The sequence below is a fragment of the Odocoileus virginianus genome, chromosome 14 (genome assembly GCF_023699985.2).
Source record: "Odocoileus virginianus isolate 20LAN1187 ecotype Illinois chromosome 14, Ovbor_1.2, whole genome shotgun sequence".
NCBI lineage: Eukaryota > Metazoa > Chordata > Mammalia > Artiodactyla > Cervidae > Odocoileus > Odocoileus virginianus.
Genome location: NC_069687.1, coordinates 51,451,611 through 51,473,089, shown reverse-complemented (window position 1 = coordinate 51,473,089; position 21,479 = coordinate 51,451,611). Strand labels below are relative to the sequence as shown.

At 35.3% G+C, this 21,479-nt stretch overlaps 1 protein-coding gene across 1 annotated transcript in view; it reads right to left on the bottom strand.

Moving 5' to 3' along the window:
• The window catches only part of IPO11 (importin 11), a 196,246-nt gene that overhangs the window by 87,221 nt on the left and 87,546 nt on the right, over nt 1–21,479 (bottom strand). The window contains exons 20-24 of the mRNA XM_020879101.2: nt 21,342–21,455; nt 13,803–13,918; nt 7,655–7,731; nt 2,577–2,656; nt 2,069–2,149 (exon numbers count right to left, since the gene is read on the bottom strand). Of these exons, the coding sequence (XP_020734760.1) occupies nt 2,069–2,149; nt 2,577–2,656; nt 7,655–7,731; nt 13,803–13,918; nt 21,342–21,455 (468 nt within the window). The remainder of the gene's footprint in view (nt 1–2,068; nt 2,150–2,576; nt 2,657–7,654; nt 7,732–13,802; nt 13,919–21,341; nt 21,456–21,479) is intronic.

Genomic DNA, 21,479 nt, shown 5'->3' with positions numbered 1-21,479 from the left:
ATTGCCAGGAGAAATATCAATAACCTCAGAAAAGCAGATGACACCACCCTTATGGCAGAAAGCAAAGAAGAACTAAAGAGCTTCTTGATGAAAGTGAAAGAGGAGAGTAAAAAAGTTGGCTTAAAGCTCAACATTCAGAAAGCTAAGATCATGGCATCTGGTCCAATCACTTAATGGCAAATAGATGGGGAAACAGTGGAAATAGTGGCTGACTTTACTTTTGGGAGCTCCAAAATCATTGCAGATGGTGATTGCAGCCATGAAATTAAAAGACACTTACTCCCTGGAAGGAAAGTTATGACCAACCTAGACAGCATATTAAAATGCAGAGACATGACTTTGCCAACAAAGGTCCATCTAGTCAAGGCTACGGTTTTTCCAGTGGTCATGTATGGATGTGAGAGTTGGACTATGAAGTAAGCTGAGCGCTGAAGAATTGATGCTTTTGAACTGTGGTGTTGGAGAAGACTCTTGAGAGTCCCTTGGACAGCAAGGAGATTCAACCAGTCCATCCTAAAGGAAATCAGTCCTGAATATTCATTGGAAGGACTGATGCTGAAGCTGTAACTACAGTACTTTGACCACCTGATGGGAAGAACTGACTCATTGGGAAAGACCCTGATGCTGGGAAAGATTGAAGGCAGGAGGAGAAGGGGACGACAGAGGACGAGATGGTGGGATGGCATCACTGACTCAATGGACATGAATATGAGTAAACTCCAGGAGTTGGTAATGGATAGGGAGGCCTGGCGTGCTGCAGTCCATGGGGTTGCCAAGAGTTGGACATGATTGAGTGACTGAACTGAACTGACCCACATGGGGAAACTGAATAATCAGCAGTGATAGTAAATGCAGCCATTTGAAAATCAAATTAACATCGATATTAACACAGATACCTGCAGCTTTATACGCATATTTAAGTGTATAATAAATGTCTGAAGAAAAGCACATTAAATAGTGTGATGCTTGAATGAGTTCCAATGGTTGGTTAATATGGAAGAAAATTTTACTATCTATACAAACTAATACCCACTTCGTTTCCCAAAATATACTATGGATTGCTGCTTTGATTACTGTGGTTAATGCATTTCTAACAATGAACCTTTTTGGGAAAACACATTTTCATTTCATTGGGAGGAAATCAAATAGCTTTTAGGATCTAAAGCCAGGACTTTCACATAAAAAAAATGCTACTTGGTTATGTTAAAATAACACTTCACCCAACCAGCTCTCATATCTGACTTAAAACATAACTAAGAAATTAGAAACAAAAAATAGAGGCTTTTAACAAGTACACCTTCTCAGAAAGTTCCATACAAAGTAAGTGTGTATGAACCACACATATACATGTAAAGATATATTAACATATATTTAAAATATTTATATCTAAGTATATACATTTGATATAATTCATAGCTTTAATATGTAGATATATAGATAACTCAGAGCCTGTTCTTAATTATACACAATTATATACAATATATAGAGATACAGTGATTCCATAAAGATATAATGCATAAAAATTAACTCACAGTCTATCAGTTGTTTTTTTATGGGAATATAACACTATATTGGCTTCAGGTATACAATGTAATGATGCAACATTGGTTCTTTTTTATACACAATTCATACAAACTTGGTACTCTAAATTCAACAGCCAATCCAAATTAAAAATACTAAATTATAGTGGGATACTGTGTCCCAAAAGCAGGCGAACAAACTGGACAGGTGAGAAGTATCAGACGTCACCACCCTTTGGGTAATTTATAAGTTTTTAAAGCCTTATTACACAAAGTGAAGTCTCAGGACAGGGGCGGCAGAGACTTTGGGGACTCATCAGCAGACACTGGTTAGAAATGCGAAATCTGCATTTTAACAATATCTTCAGGTGACTTATATGCACAATCAGATTTCAGATCCCTAGTCCAGAAGTATTACACCGAGTTAATACTGCTAAAAGAAAACATGCTGTCTAGAATTACTCTTCCCCTTCTTGTCAATCATCCAAATCCAAATGAAGGTCCAATTTCACAAAATACAATGGAAAACTTACAACAGTAGTCATTACCTTCAGCACTTGAACTTGACCATCTGTAGTAATTTCCTTTAGCAGTTCACAAAAGGACTGACATAGACCTACTGCATAGGTCTGAAATGCAATGAAAAGTCAAATTATACTTATGAATATATCTGCAATATCAAAAAAGGCATAATATTGAATTTGGGATTCATAATCTATTTGAGTATTAGATACTAAAGCTCTAAGTATATAAAATTTCAATTAGAACTCTGTAGGAAAAGTTTAAGAAATAAAAATACAGCTTACTGTTATTCTGATTTTTATAGCAATATAAGGATATATTTATATGTAGAGCATAATTTCTGTGTTAAATAATGTAATTCATGGAACTGCATCACATTTGCAGTGGGCAATGCTTATGACGATCCCCCCAACCAAAGTAATAAATCAATCTTTTAAACTTTGAAAAAGCTTCAAAATAAGATTTCCGATTTCAAAGAGGAAACAATGAAATAATAACTATATAAATTCTAACAATGCAAAAACTACAACATACCTGTAAAAATTCTGTTGATGATAAAAAGATATAACCATTGATGATCTTAAAGCAGGTTCTGAGACTTTCTGAACTCAGTTCTGCCAAAATAACAATAATAATAAAGAACAAATTAATTAATTGTTCAAAGTCAGTTTAAATGAAGCGATTCATTTAAAGCTAAGCTACATGCCCTTCTTTACAAATTTTTTCTGAATGCTATTCTGACTGATAATATATCAATATCTATCTAAAAACTGGCATTAACCTGTAACTTAATGCTTTCCATATTCCTCCCATTAGTTAAAACAACTTAGAAAACACTAAGCTCCCTTTTCTTTCCTTTTAGAAAATAACTACATAATCCAACCTTTCACTTCAAATTAAATTTCTAGTACCAGTATGACAAATCACATGCAACTGAATCATTTTACCATCATATTTTGACATCTGCTTAAATGGGTTCATTCAATAAGCATTTACTGAGTGTCTACTGTGCTGGCATTGAACATGTAACCCTACTTAAAGGAGTGCCTGTTATACTTTGAAAATTATAATTCTCAATTCTTGGGCTTTGTTATTCAAATCCACTCCCCTATGAAAAACCTACACATAGAAAATGTTCTTTAAAGTATTACTACCAGAATAGTATAGGAAAATAATATTGTTTTTAGGTATTCCTTTCAAAGTGCAAAGCAAAAAACCATTTTGTTAAAATTGAGTATGATCAAATGTTTATGCAGTGCTATTTTACATGTCTTATCACAAACAATAATGATAAAACAGAATATAAATTACATGTATTTATTATACAAATCAAAACATGATCCCCAAAATATCATCTTAATCTAAAACTTTTCATTTTGTATTGCTACTATTTTATTTTTTTCCATTTATTTTTATTAGTTGGAGGCTAATTACTTTACAATATTGTAGTGGTTTTTGTCATACATTGACATGAATCAGCCATGGATTTACATGTATTCCCCATCCCACTCCCCCCTCCCACCATCCTGTCCACCCAATCCCTCTGGGTCTTCCCAGTGCACCAGCCCCGAGCATTTGTCTCATGCATCCAACCTGGATGATCTGTTTCACCCTTGATTATATACATGTTTCGATACTGTTCTCTCTAAACATCCCACCCTCGCCTTCTCCCACAGAGTCCAAAATTCTGTTCTGTACATCTGTGTCTCTTTTTCTGTTTTGCATATAGGGTTACTGTTACCATCTTTCTAAATTCCATATATATGTGTTAGTATACTGTATGGGTCTTTATCTTTCTGGCTTAACTTCACTCTGTATAATGGGCTCCAGTTTCATCCATCTCATTAGAACTGATTCAAATGAATTCTTTTTAATGGCTGAGTAATATTCCATGGTGTATATGTACCACAGCTTCCTTATCCATTCGTCTGCTGATGGGCATCTAGGTTGCTTCCATGTCCTGGCTATTATAAACAGTGCTGCGATGAACACTGGGGTACAAGTGTCTCTTTCAGATCTGGTTTCCTCAGTGTGTATGCCCAGGAGTGGGATTGCTGGGTCATATGGCAGTTCTATTTCCAGTTTTTTAAGAAATCTCCACACTGTTCTCCATAGCAGCTGTACTAGTTTGCATTCCCACCAATAGCGTAAGAGGGTTCCCTTTTCTCCACACCCTCTCCAGCATTTATTGCTTGTAGATTTTTGGATAGCAGCCATTCTGACTGGTGTGTAATGGTATCTCATTGAGGTTTTGATTTGCATTTCTCTGATAATGAGTGATGTTGAGCATCTTTTCATGTGTTTGTTAGCCATCTGTATGTCTTCTTTGGAGAAATGTCTGTTTAGTTCTTTGGCCCATTTTTTGATTGGGTCATTTATTTTTCTGGAATTGAGCTGCAGGAGTTGCTCGTATATTTGTAAGATTAATCCTTTGTCTGTTGCTTCATTTGCTGTTATTTTCTCCCAATCTGAGGGCTGTCTTTTCACCTTGCTTATAGTTTCCTTTGTTGTGCAAAAGCTTTTAAATTTCATTAGGTCCCATTTGTTTATTTTTGCTTTTATTTCCAATATTCTGGGAGGTGGTTTGTGATTTATGTCAGAGATTGTTTTGCCTATGTTCTCCTCTAGGAGTTTTAGTTTCTGGTCTTACATTTCGATCTTTAATCCATTTCGAGTTTATTTTTGTGTATTGCTACGATTTTAGAAATCATATGCACTTGCAATAGGACAGATTAAAAAATGTTTCCCGGCAAAAGTGTAGGTTCTGGGTTCTTATCTAACTCATATCCTACAAAGTAAGAAGACATTCTATTTAGATGAGAATGACCCATAAAAGACGCTTGCTCCTTGGAAGAAAAGCTATGACCAACCTAGAGAACATACTAAAAAGCAGAGATGTATCTTTGCCAACACAGATTCATCTAGTCAAAGCTATGGTTTTTCCAGTACTCATGTACAGATGTTAAGAGTTGGACTATAAAGAAAGCTGAATGCTGAAGAATTGATGCTTTTGCACTGTGGGGTTGGAGAAGACCCTTGAGAGTCCCTTGGACTGCGAGGAGATCCAACCAGTCAATCTTAAAGGAAATCAGTCCTGAATATACATTGGAAGGACTAATGCTAAAGCTGAAACTACAATACTTGGTTACCTGATGTGAAGAACTGATTCATTGGAAAAGATCCTGATGCTGGGAAAGATTGAAGACAGGAGAAGGGGACAACAGAGGATGGGATGGTTGGATGGCATCACCAACTCCTTAGACATGAGTTTAAGTAAGCTCTGACAGTGGGTGATGGACAGGGAAGCCTAGTGTGCTACAGTTCATGGGGTCGAAAAGAGTCGGACACGACTGAGCAAATGAACTGAACCCACCCATATATTTTTATCAGTAGATGAAAAACATACCCCAAATTCAAAATGTTTCAAAGGAATTATTTTGTATATTTTAGGATTGAACGTATCAGTTAAAATGAGAATGTAGAGGGGACAGAGACTAACCAACTCGTTACCATGCTCGGACAGAGACTAACCAACTCGTTACCATGCTCATCAAAGACAGAAATAACAAAGGTTGTCACCTAAGTATACGACAGTGTTAGTATCTCAGTCATGGGCTCTTTGCAAGCCCATGGCCTGCCAGGCTCCTCAGTCCATGGGCAAGGACACTGGAGTGGTTTGCCAATCCCTTTCCTAGGGATCTACAGACCCAGGAATCGAAGCCGGGTCTCCTGCAATGCAGGCAGATTCTTTACGATCTGAGGCACCAGGGAAGCCGTTTCACAATAGAAGTAAGATAAAATGTCAGGATAAAAGGATAGACAATTATATTGGATAAAGTTATCCTTAGGAAAACTTCACACTGTCCTTTTCTCCTTAAGGAGCAAGTTCAGTCAAGTCTGAACTTGGGCACATTGTTTAACAGATAAACAATGAACAGCAAACTACTTGGCCACCACTGTGATAAATAAGGCAGAAGGGTCTACACTTAAGTAAGAAATCAGAATGGTTACATTCCGGGTATGTCTCCACATATAATTTCTAAATCACTGCCATCTAAAATTTTACCAAGGTCTAGGAAGAAGAAAACAATATTTAAGAAAGATTTGATTTTGAAAACCATAGTTTCCATCTCTTCTCACAGATATTTTAAAAGCTATTTCTAGATTGATATATACAAGCAAAAGCAATTAAATCACTTTATACTGTTTTCCATGTCTCCATCATGCCAAGTACAGCTTATACTAAGGATGCTATCTTCAACAAATACTACATACTAATAGTAAAAAAAACAGCCCTAAAATTAACAAATTTATCTTCAAGTATATTGAACACTGTTCATTGTATCTATGAGTTCCTAGTAAAACTCTGATTTAAAAAAAAGTTATTGTCTCATCCAAGTATCAAGAGGAGTTGACCATGCAATAGATCTGTATTTATTTTTAGACTATGAATAATTTAATTCAAATGCTCTCAACCATGGGCAATTTTGCCCTTGAGAGGACATATGGCCATGTCTGGAAACTTTGGCTGTTAAAACCAGCATCCAGTGAGTTGTAAGCATGCTACTAAGTGTCTTACAATGCACTAGATTCCTCAAAAGAAAGGAATTAAAAGGCGTTTCATGGGTAGATATTAAAGATTGGGAACTCTGAATGGAATAAGCGTAAACAATTTTTACATTTTGTAAATAAATGATGTTTTTAAATGGCAGTAGTTTGCAGACTGAAAAAGAAGCAAAAGGACAGTAAATAACTCTATAGACAGTATTTTTTGTAAATTTAAGATATCACATACTTGTGAATGGTAGCGGATATGTAGCAGACAAGCATTGGCTTTCTATGGTTAAGCATCATCAGCATACATGTTCACGTTCAGAAAGGAACCAAACTACATATTATCCATGGTAGCTAACAGAGACCAAAGAGCCTAATCCTAGCACAGTGTCTCCTTCTCTGGTGTCACATGTCAAAAGTGTTGCTTCAAAACATTAAGCTTCCTGGGACTTCCCTGGTGGTCCAGCAGTTAAAGAATCTGCCTTGCAATGCAGAGGCAGAGTTCAATCCCTGGTCAGGGAACTAAGATCCCACAGGCTTCAGAGCAACTAAGCCAACGGGCCACAACTAGAGTCCACACGCCACAACAAAAGATCCCACAAGACACGACGAAAATCACACAGTGAAGACCCTGTGTGCCGCATCTAAGACCCAACAACTAGCCCTGACTCCGCCAAATAAATAAAGAACTTTTAAAAAAGAAAATTAAGCTTCCTTATTTCAAGCTCATACATAAATAATACCTCAACAAACAATAAATACTTTTCTAATATTTAATAATCTTTATTTTAGTGGTTCCTTAGCTAAATCAGAAATATGTATAGAGCTCATTTATGAACAACTGATATAACATGAATGACTTTTCAATTAAGTAAATTTAGTGTTTGCTCTTTAATATACAGAAATAGTTCTAAAAAGTTATACTGTAGAAAAAAAAAATTCAGAAACTATTAAAATACTACCCAACTTATATCTTAAAATCAAGGGTTTATTAAAAATGGAATGTATAATTTACAGCTACCTCTAAAACAGTAGTAATTTTATGTTTTAAAACTTACCTAGAAGTGGTGACATATTCTGAAATATACGAAGCAACTCTGGTGTAATACATGGGCTGTTTTCCAAAGTCACTAACCTAGGAAGGGGGAAAGTAAAACAATGATTAAATCATCTTCCACAGCCTTTAAAGCTATTAACAATACAACTTAAGTATTTCAAAAACTATCCCATTTAAAGGAAGAAAGCAAAATAGACAATACAGAGAATTATTTTTTTAAAAAAGGGGGACTACTCAGTCTTTTTGTGGTGAGACACCAAACCTCTCCTCCATACAAAATACAGAAATTAATTCCAGGATTTATATGAGAAAAGTAGGTTTTACAAAAGGTCAGAAGATTTTTATGGCATTAGATTAGAAAAAGTCTAGAAAAAGACTGATAAATACAAACTACAGTAAAGTTAACAACTACTATGTACCAAAAGCTGTCTCAAAAAAAATTAAAACATAAAAGTTACATACTGGGAGGAGATATTTTTTTAAAAAGTCAAGAGAAAAATGGACAGAACACATGAACAAATATTTCACACAAGATACAATGGTTGACAATAAACATGACTTTAATATATCTAACTAGTAATCAAGAAAATATAAATTATAACCAAAACAAGATACAATTTTATCCCATCAATCAGCAAAATATTAAGCATGACATACCATGTACTGTCAAAGCTACAGAACAGTAACCTGCACACTGCTAACAGCAGTGCAAGTTGATACAATCACGTCGGGAAACAGCTATTATCCAGTAATACTGAATATGTACATGTGTATATAGCTATGACCTGGACCTATTTCTAGGCAGAAATGTTTACAGGGCATATGGTCTTAATACATTTGCTCTACGAGTCATGCACAAGAATGTTCAGAGTTAAATTATGTGAACATCAAACAAAGTGGCAAATGAGGAAGTGAATCATTACAGTCACACCATTAAGCTCATCACTATGGATCAATCTCAAAACAGGAAGCAAAAGAAGCAAGTTAGAACATACATGATACAATTCATAAGAAGTTAAAATATACTGTTTAGAGATACACACACATATGTGACTTTAAAAATATAAAAACACAAGAAAGAAACTCAAGGAATGAAAACAAAAAAATTGGTACAGTGGGTTATCCCAGCATGGAACAAACTTGCCATACCATGGGCTTCACAGATATTCTCACTGTTCTATTTCTTACCCAGAATATGGAAAATGAATTTTCACTTTATATAAGTTATAAATAAACAACATGACCCCCATATTATTTTATGTCTACGAAATACTTCACAAATGTTAAATGACAAAAGGAGGTAATCTAGGCAGGGGATTACACAGGGAAAGCCAGGTACCCCCAAATGAAGTACTTCTCAATAGCACAAGGAATGACATCTTTAGACACCTTAACTTGATCAACAGTAACAGGATTTTAAAGAGAAAGACAAATACCATATGATATCATTTACACATGGAATCTAAAATATGGCACAAATAAACCTATCTACAAACAGAAACAGACTCGGACACAGAGAACAGGCTTGTGGTTCCCAAGGGGGAGGGAGAGAGGAAGGAGACGGACTGGGAATTTGGGGTTAGCAGATGCAAGCTGTTACATACAGAATGGATAAACAAGGTCCTACTGTATAGCACAGGGAACTATACTCAACATCCTGGGATAAACCATAATGGAAAAGAATATAAAAAAGACTGTACGTGTGTGTATAACTGAGTCACTCTAGTGTATGGAAGATATTAACACAACATTGTAAATCAACTATATGTTAATAAAAAACCAGTTAAAAAAAATAATAACAGGATTTCATTTCATTTTTAAAGAATAAAATTTCAGGTAAGGTTAAAAACAAAATCCTATTCATCTTTAAAATAACCATGAAACCAAAAGAAAAGCCCCACTCCAGTCCTGAGGTTTCACTGAGAAAAACATTGAAAGGCATATTCTAAATGCTAGAAGATGTTTAAAAACACTCTTTTACTCAACAGATCCAGAAAAGAATCTATATGAAGCTTGCTCTTTCCCTTCCACCATCATTACTTTAGTAAAAACGCCACTCAAGTCACTGTCACTCTCACTTTAATGGCAGCTTTCATAGCATAAAGTATGCTATTCCAAAGAGGGAAAAGATTTGAAGAACTGAAACTACTTAAAAATAAAATTACATGATTTATAATTTCATATTAAAAAATAAAGACTTGGAAAGGAGAGGAACTGAGAAAAAGTCAAAACACTAAATTCTCTACCATCAAGGAAAAGGAAAAGTTAATTACTTTGATGAATAATTAGACGAAGATGTATGTACCTGTATCTTTAAATAGAGAAATTCAAATTTAATGTTAACCTTCCAAAAAATGTACAGAAGAGAGGGCATAGAGTAAAAAAGATGTATCAATTCAACAAATAAATATACAACTATAAAAGTTCTTTTGAAGTAAAGCATCCCTGGTTAGGTTAAAATGTAAAATTAAAAAATTTGCTCTGTATAGGAACATAACTAAATTTCAAATAAAAAAGCTAAGATGTAAAAAAGATGAACATAGATAATTAAATCAAATCTAAACAAAACAGGGCTTCTCTGGTGGCTCAGTGATAAAGAATCTGCCTGCCAATGCAGGAGACACGGGTTTGACCCCTGATCTAGGAATAACCGCCCCCACCGCCCCCATGCCACAGAACAACCAAGCCTTGCTCCACAACCACTGAGCCTGCGCTCGAGAGCCTGGGAGCTGCAGCTACTGAAGCCTGTGTGCCCCAGAGCCTGTGCTCTGCAACAAGAGAAGCCACCTGCAGTGGGAAGCCCACTATTCCAAACTACAGCGTAGCCCCAACTCACCTCAACCAGAAAAAAGCCCATGCAGCAACAAAGATTCAGCAAGCCAAAAATAAAATAAAAATTTTTTAATCTAAATGAAACAAACCATACAATATTAATATAAGATTAAATGCAAAAGAATTTAAACACTGTACACATATATTACATCACATTACTTCATAAAAAATTTTAAATATATTTTATTTCTTAAATCTTATAACACTATACAAAAGTATCAAAATTTTGTGCACTGAATATCTTGTTTAACTTACAGTTCAAAAATGCTAGGAATAAAAAGGGGCACTCACATGAAGAAAACTGAATGGGATATTTTAATAGATCAGTGTTAGGATAAAAAACCAAACTAATGTGAACAAACAATCTACAAGTTAAAAAGAATAGATATCATAGATATTCATGAAAGTCTGCATCTTTGATACTATCATTACTATTTATGTGAATATATTACTATGTAAGTCATTAAAATTCAAATTAAGTTTAAAAAACTTGTACAAGTGGTATGTTGTATTTACAATGCAATAAATCCAGGCCTAAATCATTTACTTTAACATCAGCAAAAAAAAAAAAAAATGTTGGGTCAAATAAGTCATGGGGGGAAAAAAATCACATAATCAATCTGAAGAATTTCACTTTGCATTTAACAAATAACTTGTACCTCCCTATCAGTTCAAATTTCCATTCCCCAAGGTAACTGTTTTATACTTTTGTCCCCACAAATCTTTCTCATCTTATTTAATACTCCCATTCCAGCCCATAACACTCAGTTGATGACTATCCTTCATACTTTGTTGAGAAAATAGACGTTATGAGATGGAATATCCTCCCATCTTATTCTACTACAATACAGAAATCTCTCTCTCTGTCTCCAGTTAGAATAGATGAAATATCCCTGCTATCTAAAGGAGAAAAAAGAAAAAAAAAAAAAATCAACCCCTCCACTTAACGCTGAATCCCATCCCTTCTTGCCTCCCTCAATTATCTGACTCTCTTGAGCCTCATCATACCTCCAGATCTTCATTCCTACACTGGCCAACTGTTGCCCAACTTCAACATTCTCTTCACAGTAGAAGCTCTCAAAACAACTCTTCAATGCTCACAGGCTGTACTTAACTCCAATTTATTCTTCAGTCTACTCTCCTCCTCCTCCTGTTCTCACTACTCCACTGAAACCCGTCCTATCATCTCCCTTCACTCCTTACTATGGACTACTCTACTGTGACAATCAACAACATCTGACATAATTAACCATTCCCTCTTTTAAGATATATTCTCTCTTGGCTTGGTTTTCCTCCTCTGATAGCTTCTCATGTGACCTCAAAATTTTTTCCTCAGGATTCCGCCCAGAACACTGTGTTCTCTATTTGCCCTTTTCTTCCGAGGCAATCTCACCAATTCTCAGACTTTACAAATCATACATATCATCTGCTAACCACTTTACAAACAGCATCTCATGCTCATACAACCAAGTCAGGTAGAAATTATTTTTCCTCATTTCACAGATAAGAAAAGATGTCATCATCAGAATATGATTGCAAACCTAATGTAGTGGTACATACATGGGACTGCCTACCTATGTTCCGAATAGAGGAGTTTTGGAATACTGATTCCAAACAGGAGTTCTAGCCCCCTAATAAAATTATATTAAGAAATATGTACTTTGATTTTTTAAAGTATCTTAGCATTAGTAAACCTGAAAAACTTTTAAAATGCATCCTAATGATTTAATTTTGTTTATATATAATGAAAGGCTAGGGAAAAAGGAATTACCATTAGTAAACCAATGCATTCAATGCATTCCTATTATCTGTTAATATAATCCTTAAAAAATGTGTACACCTTTCATTCACACATTAATACACTAAATCTGTAACTATACTGATAACATATGAGTCTACCTCTTTATTATTTTCATGTTATGATAAATAGTGTGTGTACATATATATACACATACATATGTTTACAGAAAAGAATCTATTTGCCAGAGATTACTGTTTAATTTGTAATCCAGAGCAGAAGTTGGCAAACTACAGCTCCCGGGCCAAGTCCAGGCCACACCCTGTTTCTATAAATGCTGTCTTGCTGCAGCACAGCCGCAGCCGTTTGTACAGACCGTCTATGGCTGCTCCGACCCTGCAGCAGCAGAGCTGAATCTCCGGGACAGAAAGTGCAGAGCCTGGGAAGCCTGCCATCTGCTCCTTTACAGGAAAAGTTTGCCAACCTCTGATCTAGAATAACCCACACTGTACAAATAAAAATATACGAATATAAAAGACTCCAACACACGTTAGTTCACAACCAAACCATCCAGAAGTCATTTAAATTCAAACAATATAACCTAGAAAATATGAGAAACACAAATTGCAAATTAGTAAGTATCTACCTAGATATGTTTTTAAATTGTTCATCTAGTATTCTGATTTGTTGTTGCTGTTGTTTACAGACCATTCATTCAGCATTTGCACCAAAAACAATTTCTAAGAATCAAAAAACTGTTCACTCCTACATCCAAGGAAAACTGAAGGAAGGAAGAGAAGGAGAGGGGAAGGAATGACAGAGGGAGACACCACAAATGTTTCCTTTTTTCTGTGTTTACTTTCTTTGATTTGCTTTTTTAAATTCCAATACTAGGTTTTTTACACTGGAGTTTTAAAAGCTTTCCTGTATTACTAACTACATCTTAAGTAGATTTGTCCCAAAGAAAACTGCTGCCATCAGTAAGATGAAGCAAAAAGATTTCGAGTCAATGCTCAGCCTGTGTTTACTTAACTCCAATTCATTCATTCATTACATAATTCGTGGCTCTGAGACGCCACACAAACAGGGTCCGACTGTTTTCACTACTTAACACTGTATACTACTATACTCAGTAAAATAGGAAGCCAAGACTAAGTAGCATTAACGTTTGGGGCTGAGGTATTTTATCCCAGTATTTACAGGGTAAAGCACTAAGAAGTTGAAAATAACTCAATAACCCCGCAAACATCCCATTTAACAGTGTGGAGGTTTTTATGTCAATTTTTAGTTCTGGTCAAGATTCCTCATTTCACATTTCAAATTCCAAAAGATGAAATGCAGCTGAGTTCTTACTGAAACTTCCTCTCTAACTTTTACTATTACAATCCTACAATGAGTGACAGATGCAAAGAAAAGTAGGAGTTATTATGTTACCCAGTTCAGGGAAACCGACTTTATGTTTCTGTTTTTAAATGCTGAGTTTTTAACCCTATTACATGACCTTTGCTTTATTGGCATGAGTAGGGAAGGCCAGGAAAATAAATAAATAAGATTCACAGTACCAAGTTTTTCCTCTTACCATAATTCTAAACCATCTTCCAGAAGATAAACATGTGGAGGCTGGGAAACATCTGTACTCAGTTGAATAACTGGGAGCAGGAAAGGGTACAGGTTCTTGCTGTCTGCTCCTAATCCCTATGGGAAGTATAAATAAAACTTAACATAGATAAATCTAAGGTCCCACCTCCCACCAAAAAATCACCTATCATATTAAAAAGCCCTAAAACCAATTTATACAAAAATCAATCAATCAGATTTTAAAAGGATGATTCTAAGAATTATTAAAACAAAATTAGTTCTGTTTACAAATGGAAATCAGTAGTAAAAAAATATTATTCAATTGCCTAATGGTAGTAAAACCATATAAATCAAGGTTACAAATATATGTTCATTTTAAGAGATGTCTCATATACATATTTATTTTTCCTTCCATGATGACTGAAGATGTGTAAACAGTGATGTGTTAAATTCTACAAATTATCTCAATTAAATAACTAAGCTAAAAAGAACCTAATCTAAATGTTCATCAGTTAAGATAACTACATTATAATACCTTCATATTCTAGAATACTCAGTAACCATGAAAAACGATTAGGCATGGAATGAAAACAATCTCAAAAATAATGACAAATTGGGATTAAAAAGAAGGGTGTATAACAATTCCACAAGCCAAACAAGTTTTTTAATAGCCATATATCTGCTATGAAGATATACACATAAGTTTCTTGGGAGCAAACAGAGAAAACTGTTGACATTAGTTAAATATGAGTGTTGGAAACCTTCATTGACTAATTACTATCTATGGAGGTTGACTCAGTGCATCACACTAAATCTAAGCACTTTGAAAGGAACAAAAAAGGATAGAAAATCAATTTCTAACTCATAATAATTTCTACAATCTAATAAGCAAAGAAAGGAAACCAAACAAACTATCAAACACCTCCTCACTTAGAAAATAATTCAGATGTCAATACAATTAATATATAATTACAAAGCAACAAAATGTATATGAATGCCTCTTTTAATGACACACACATACATATAAAGTCAAAATTTCATCAGCGGCATACAGATACTTCAGTGGAAATACACTAAATTTATTCTTAAATACATTAAGTTTGGGCCTTTCTACAACTATGCAAGAGTTGACAGACTTTATTAAAGATTTTTCCAAAAATGTCACATTTAATAAAGTAGCAAACTGGACCTTAAAATTCAGTTAAATTTCACTCTCCACAGCTCAATTCTTAACAAAACAAAAAAAGAAAAAAAATTAAGGAAAACTAATCAAGTTCAGTTTTTAATATCAATAAACAATATTTCCTAGGAATGTTAGAATCTACTTACTTAGTGCACATTCTAATGAGCACAAAACGCTAGCATGAGCAAAACTGAAGTGAGTAACTGCTAAACATAAAAGACTCTCAGTTAAAGCATCAAGAAATTTAGATTTGTAATCTAGTGGGTTGAAGAATGTGTCTAACCCCAGATATGCAGCTTTAAGTAAGTTTGAACACTTTCGATCCACACCTGTAACTATAAAACAATGTCTACAATTCTGTGAAATGACTGCAGTTACAGTTACAGTGAAGCAGGGAGAAAAGAACAACGCTCTCTAAAAAGTGTGTTTCTCAGGGTACCGTCTCTGGCTCTCTTCTCAAGTGCTGTGTACTTGCTGATAATGTCCAAATCTATCATTGCCAACCCAAAACCTTTGAACTCCAGACACTCCTTATGACACAGGAAATCATCAACCAGAAGGCATCTCAAACTCTCAAGTAAATCACTGAACCAACCCACTATCTTCCTAAAAAATAGCTCCTGTTCCTGCATTTCCTAACTCAAGTGACATGAACCGCTGTCTACAGAGCAAAAAATTATACCACAACTACCTCCTGTGCTTCTTCCCCCTCACCCCAAATCTAAGCAATCCTTAATTCTATCTCAAATTCTCCCCCTTCTTTCCATGGCTTTACTTCACATCATCGTCTCTTTCACGGTTAACAGAAGAGCCTCCCAACTATTCCTTTGACCTTAGTTTTTTTTACTCCACTCCAAACCAGTGTCCCCACTGGTGCACTGATTACCTTTCTAAAACACAAATGATAACACTCCTTCCTCTGAACTTCAAGACACATTCTTTATGCCTCCCTAACCAGGCCCCAGGCTTTCCTGGTGGCTCAGTGGTGAAGAACCTTTCTGCCAATGCAGGAGACCTCGGTTCGATCCCTGGGTCAGGAAGATCCTCTGGAGAAGGAAGTGGCAATTCACTCCAGTATTCTTGCCTGGGAAATCCCAAGAACAGAGGAGCCTGGCAGGCTACAGTCCATGGGGTTGCAAAAGAATCAGACACGACTTAGCAACTAAGCAACAACAACAAGAACTGGCCCTTACACCCAACTGTGATACTCAATGCTGCAGCTATACAAAATGACTCTGTATTAGAAATCACTATGTTAGCATCTGGAGAAAGCTGATGGATAGAACACATGCATTTACTACTGTGCTCTCCCAAGATTCACTAAAAGGGTATATGAGTATGTGTTTTTAAAGACCTAGAACTCTAAGTACAAAGACAGCTTAAGAAGAGATAAAAGCAACTTATTTTTGGAAGCAGGAAAGAAAGACTGATTTAGCAGACTCAGAAAACCAAAGCTCAAAGCCAGTAGTGAAAAAGGGCAAGAAACCACCTGATCTACACTACAGAAACTCCAAAAGACTTGGGAACTGATATCACAAGGTTATTTTGGAAAGGGAAGCTGAAGGGAAGTATTAAAAATAATAGGACCTGTAGAAGGTATTTTAAAAGACATTTGATGACAAGATCTCATCCTTGTGCATAGTCAAACAACTGGCCCTCTTTAATCAGTACAGATTTGGCCATTTACTCTCATAATGTAAAACAAAGCATCTGAAGACAAGGAGACATCAGGTAATCAAGACTAGGGATACTATATAAAACAGTGATATAATATAATGGACAAAAGATTGATGGATCTTTCACTAAGGAAAGATCTCAGAATCACAGAACCAAAACATTTGTCACATACAAAAAAAAAGCTTCCGGCTAGACTATTCTAAAGAAAAAACCCACAATCAGCAAGTTTCCCATATATATTCAATCCTTTTGATTAACTTTGTAGTGCCCACTCTAAAATATAAAATTTATAGAGACAAAATATTGATACAGCTCTTGAGGTTGAGAAATGGTTACCTAAGGATTCATTATACTGTTCTTCCTTCTTTTGTGCATGCTTCAAAGTTTCACAAGAAAATAAAAAGAGAAAGCAACCAATCACATCAACAGATACGATTGAAGGAAACAGAGACCACATATAGAGATAAAAGCTTATAAAAATACTAATATCCTTATTAGAATAAAACACTGTATTCATGAAACAAAAATGAAATGATTTTTCAACAATACAAATTATTGTATCAGTATACAAATGATTGTATACAAATATAAAATGATTATTCAACAATACAAAAAAGAACTCATTGGGTGAGGACAGACAAAACAGGGTTATGGGATTAAGAGTCACAAACTAACATGTATAAAATAATCAACAAGGATACATGACACAGCACAGAGAAATATAGCCATTATTTTGTAATAACTTCAAATGGAGTATATCTATAAAAATATTGAATTGACTATGTTGTACACCTGAAATTAATACTATAAATCAACTATACTTCAATTCAAAATAAATAAATAAAATTTTAATTAAAAAAAAAAGTACTCATAGACATTAACAGTATTACAGCAGGAAAGAAAAACTCAACAGAAAGACTGAAAGATAAAGCTCAAAAAATTCCCCAAAAGGACAAAGAGAAGGGAAAGCAGACATGAACAGTAAGAAAAATATAGGGCTGAGTCATTCATCTATCATCTAAGTAACAAGAAGCTCAGAAAGAGACAAAACAAAAACATGAAGGTGTGGAAATAATCAACAGAATGTAATAGTGTTATCTAGAACCCAAGAACATGAATTTCCAGTTTGCAATATACATCAAGTGTCCAGAACAGTGGAATGAAAATATACCCACATCATCATGAAATTGAAAACAGAAACACAGAGATCATATAAGTTGCCAAAGGGAAAGAAGAGATGACACATTCAAGAAACAAGAATTAAAATGGCTAAGGATTCCTAAGAGCAACTCCAGAAGCTAGAAGACACAGGAAAAATGCCTCTAAAGGGGTAAATTTAGAATTTTACACCCAGCCAAACTACTAGTCAACATGAAAACTATAAGGCATTTTCACACATGCAAAATCTTGACAAAATTTACCCCCCAAGTACCTTTTGCAGAATGCCACAGACATTCCTGGGCTCCAGCAGAAAGAGGAAGTCATAACAAGGAAGAAGACAGGTACAGAAAACAGGCATCCTACAGAAAGGATAGGCAAGAAGAACCCTTCTGATGACACTGAAAGGGGATCCAGTTATAACAGCCATGAACAAGCATAGAGTAAAAACCAGTGCATACTAAAGCTCATATGAATTTTCCAGATTCCAAGATGATGAAAGTAATAAAATACCTGATGTGTGTGAACATACTGAGGGAATATTTAGGTAACAGGTGGACAGAATAGATTGTTACATAGAAAGCTAAATGTAGCAGGCAGAATTCTAAGATGACCACCTATGAGTCAACTTCATAACTTCAGTGTACACAGACCATTCCCCAGTTACTCAATCAAATGCTAATTTAGATATTACTTTCCAGATGTGATTAAGGTCTCAAACTGAATGATCTTATAATAAGAAAATTGTACAGATTAGCCTGACCTAACCATGTGAACCCTTCTAAAGAGTTTTCTTTAGCTAGTTGCTAAAGAAAGAGTTTTCTTTAGCTAGTTTTCTTTAGCTAGTTAAGAGATTCAAAACCTGAGGGGATTTGACAACCAAGAATTTCCCCACTGCTGACGATAATGATGGAAGGGGTCATGATCAAGGAATGTGGCTGGACTCCAGAGACTGGGAGGGCCCCCAAGGCTCCCCCTGGTAGCTCAGTTGGTAAAGAATCTGCCTGCAATCCAAGAGGCCCTGGTTTGATTCCTGGGTCAGGAAGATCCCCTGGAGAAGGGAATGGCTACCCACTCCAGTATTCTGGCCTGGAGAATTCCAAGGTAGCCTGGCAGGCTACAGTCCATGGGGTCACAAAGAGTCAGACACGACGGAGCAACTTTCACTTTCACTTGCAGCTGACAGCCAGCACTAAACTGGGATTTTAGTCCTACAGACCTAGGAACTGAATCCTGCCAACAAGCTGACTGAACGTAGAGAAACATTTTCCTCAACACCTCCAGGGGAGAACTTAGTCTGGCAGCATGTCAATTTCAGGCTATCAGGCTGATCAAAGAGTACAAAATGGTGTGCTCAACCTCTGACCTACAGAACTGTGAGGTATTTTGAATGCCGTTTTATTCCTTTACATCTGTGGTAACTTGCTGCATGATAACAGGAAACTTATAATAAACTAAGCAAACAAAATTATTAATACAGGAGATTAAGCGGATAGTTATACAGGATAGAAAATTAGCCGTGTATAATGATATATGACTTCAACATTCTTTATATATGAACTCCGTGTATGTAGTCATACAAACACTAAATAGTGACCTAATTTAAATTATAATCTAACTATATGGGGAGGCTTGAAGGATAGAAGTCATGATACATAGGAAAATGAAAATTAAATCCTCATCTTCTATACAGGGAGGTCAAGAGATAATGATACACTATTTCGGTATCACCTCTGAAGGAAGACTTCCCTGATGACCCACATGAGGTCTTCAAGTCTGAGACAAGTAACCCACCAAGTGCCCCACAGCACCCTGTTCTTACTGCTAAAAGAGCACTTAGCTGTCCAGTCTTTCCCTAGACAACCACATTCACAGAAAGCCTGTCCTAGTCATTTCTGTTTCCCAGTGGCTAGTACCATGTATTGCATATTGCAAGTGTTCAAAAACATGTTTATCAAATAAATGAATGCCTACTTCCACTGCAGCCAACTACTGCAGGCGAGAAAGTTTATTTTGATTCATTATTACACTCCTCAATCAGACAGACTGTCAGTCTAGGTTCCTAGAATTTTAAAAAGGAAAACAAAAATAAAAACAGACAAATACTAATATGTCTACTAAATTTCAATAAATAAATAAATAAAAATGAGAGTTGAAAGATGCAACAATTTCCATGAAAGGAAACTTACCAACAACCCTAATAATTACATAATTTCCTCAAATGACTGAAAAACTTATTTTAAGGCAGTCTCATTTTTAATGTTAAACATTATATGCTTTCTCCAAGAAGGGCAGATGATTACTTAGCTGAAAACTTGCACCACTGGCCTATATGTACCCAGGGTGTCACAATGAAAGGAAAAGGTCCTATAGATTCCAAACATTCCCGCAAGTTACTATAGCTTCCTAAGGTTTCCTGAGGTAACACTGCTTGAAGAGCACACCTCCTTCATAAAAATTTCAAATTGAGTCTAAAAACACATTTAGCAGAGATATAAGGCAAAAGACATGAGGATCACTCTGTTCTGATGCTTACATGAGCAATCTCAGACTAATTGCTAACCTTTTATTAGCCTTTTTTCCTCATCTATTAAAGGGACATAATTTTTCAGGATAATCACAAGAATTAAAGGATAGACAAAAGTGCTTAAAAATTTTTTTTGTATCACTATCTATGTATCTAAAACTGTCTCAGATAGAAATTTATAACTGTAAAACTCACCATAAATATTTGGTGAAAGAATAAGTTTATGCTTCAAGGTGACTGAAAAAGGTTTTTTTTAAAAAAAAAAAAAAAGACTAATATTAGTTTAACTTATTGGAACACTTTAGAGTAGTAATTCTTAATTTTGAAAGAGATCTCCCCATTGGAAAAAATCTATCAACTTTTGCAGCAAAGGCAATAAAAGTCACTTGTGCATCCCTGCAGACAGATATTCTCATTAAGTGCTTGCCTCTCCATTCTCTTACCATCAGACCATAATCCACCCTAACAGTTCAAATGAGAACTGCAGCTCCAGCTCTCTCTGAAATTTTAGGGTTCTCTCAAACTGCTACACATCCCCATACCTCAAAGTCAATATATTGAATATCAAATTAACTCCTTCCCTCAAAGGCAACTCACCTGTTTTTCTGTCTTCCCAACAAAATGAAAGGGAAAATTTTTACTTTAAATTAAGTGAAAATGGAGAGTAAGTTTATGCAGAAGAACCCTGAATACCAAGGAAACTACATGCAAAAAACAACTGACAGTAAAAATCACAAGTCTACCTTCTGGGGACAACCGCCTCTAATGAAAGAAATTGTCTTTTAAACGTAGAGAATGTTTTTTTAAATGTCAAAAAATGCTCATAGTAAACATAAAAAAAGTGTGTTTAAATTGTGTAGATCACACACGAATAAGAAAAATGTGAGGTCTTTTACTGCCATTAACACCAATCACATGAAAATAGTAAAAGAAAAATTTTAAAGGAGGAGAAAAAACAAAAAAACTAAACTAGAAACTGTGGAGAAGAAACTTACCTGAACAAGATGAATAAGTGTTGTCAGAATAGCACATCTCAACATATTGTGCTCTTCACTCTGCTTCCAAAGAAGAGGCAAATATTGTACCAAACATCCTACATACGGTCGTATCTATCACAATAGAAGCAGAGGAAG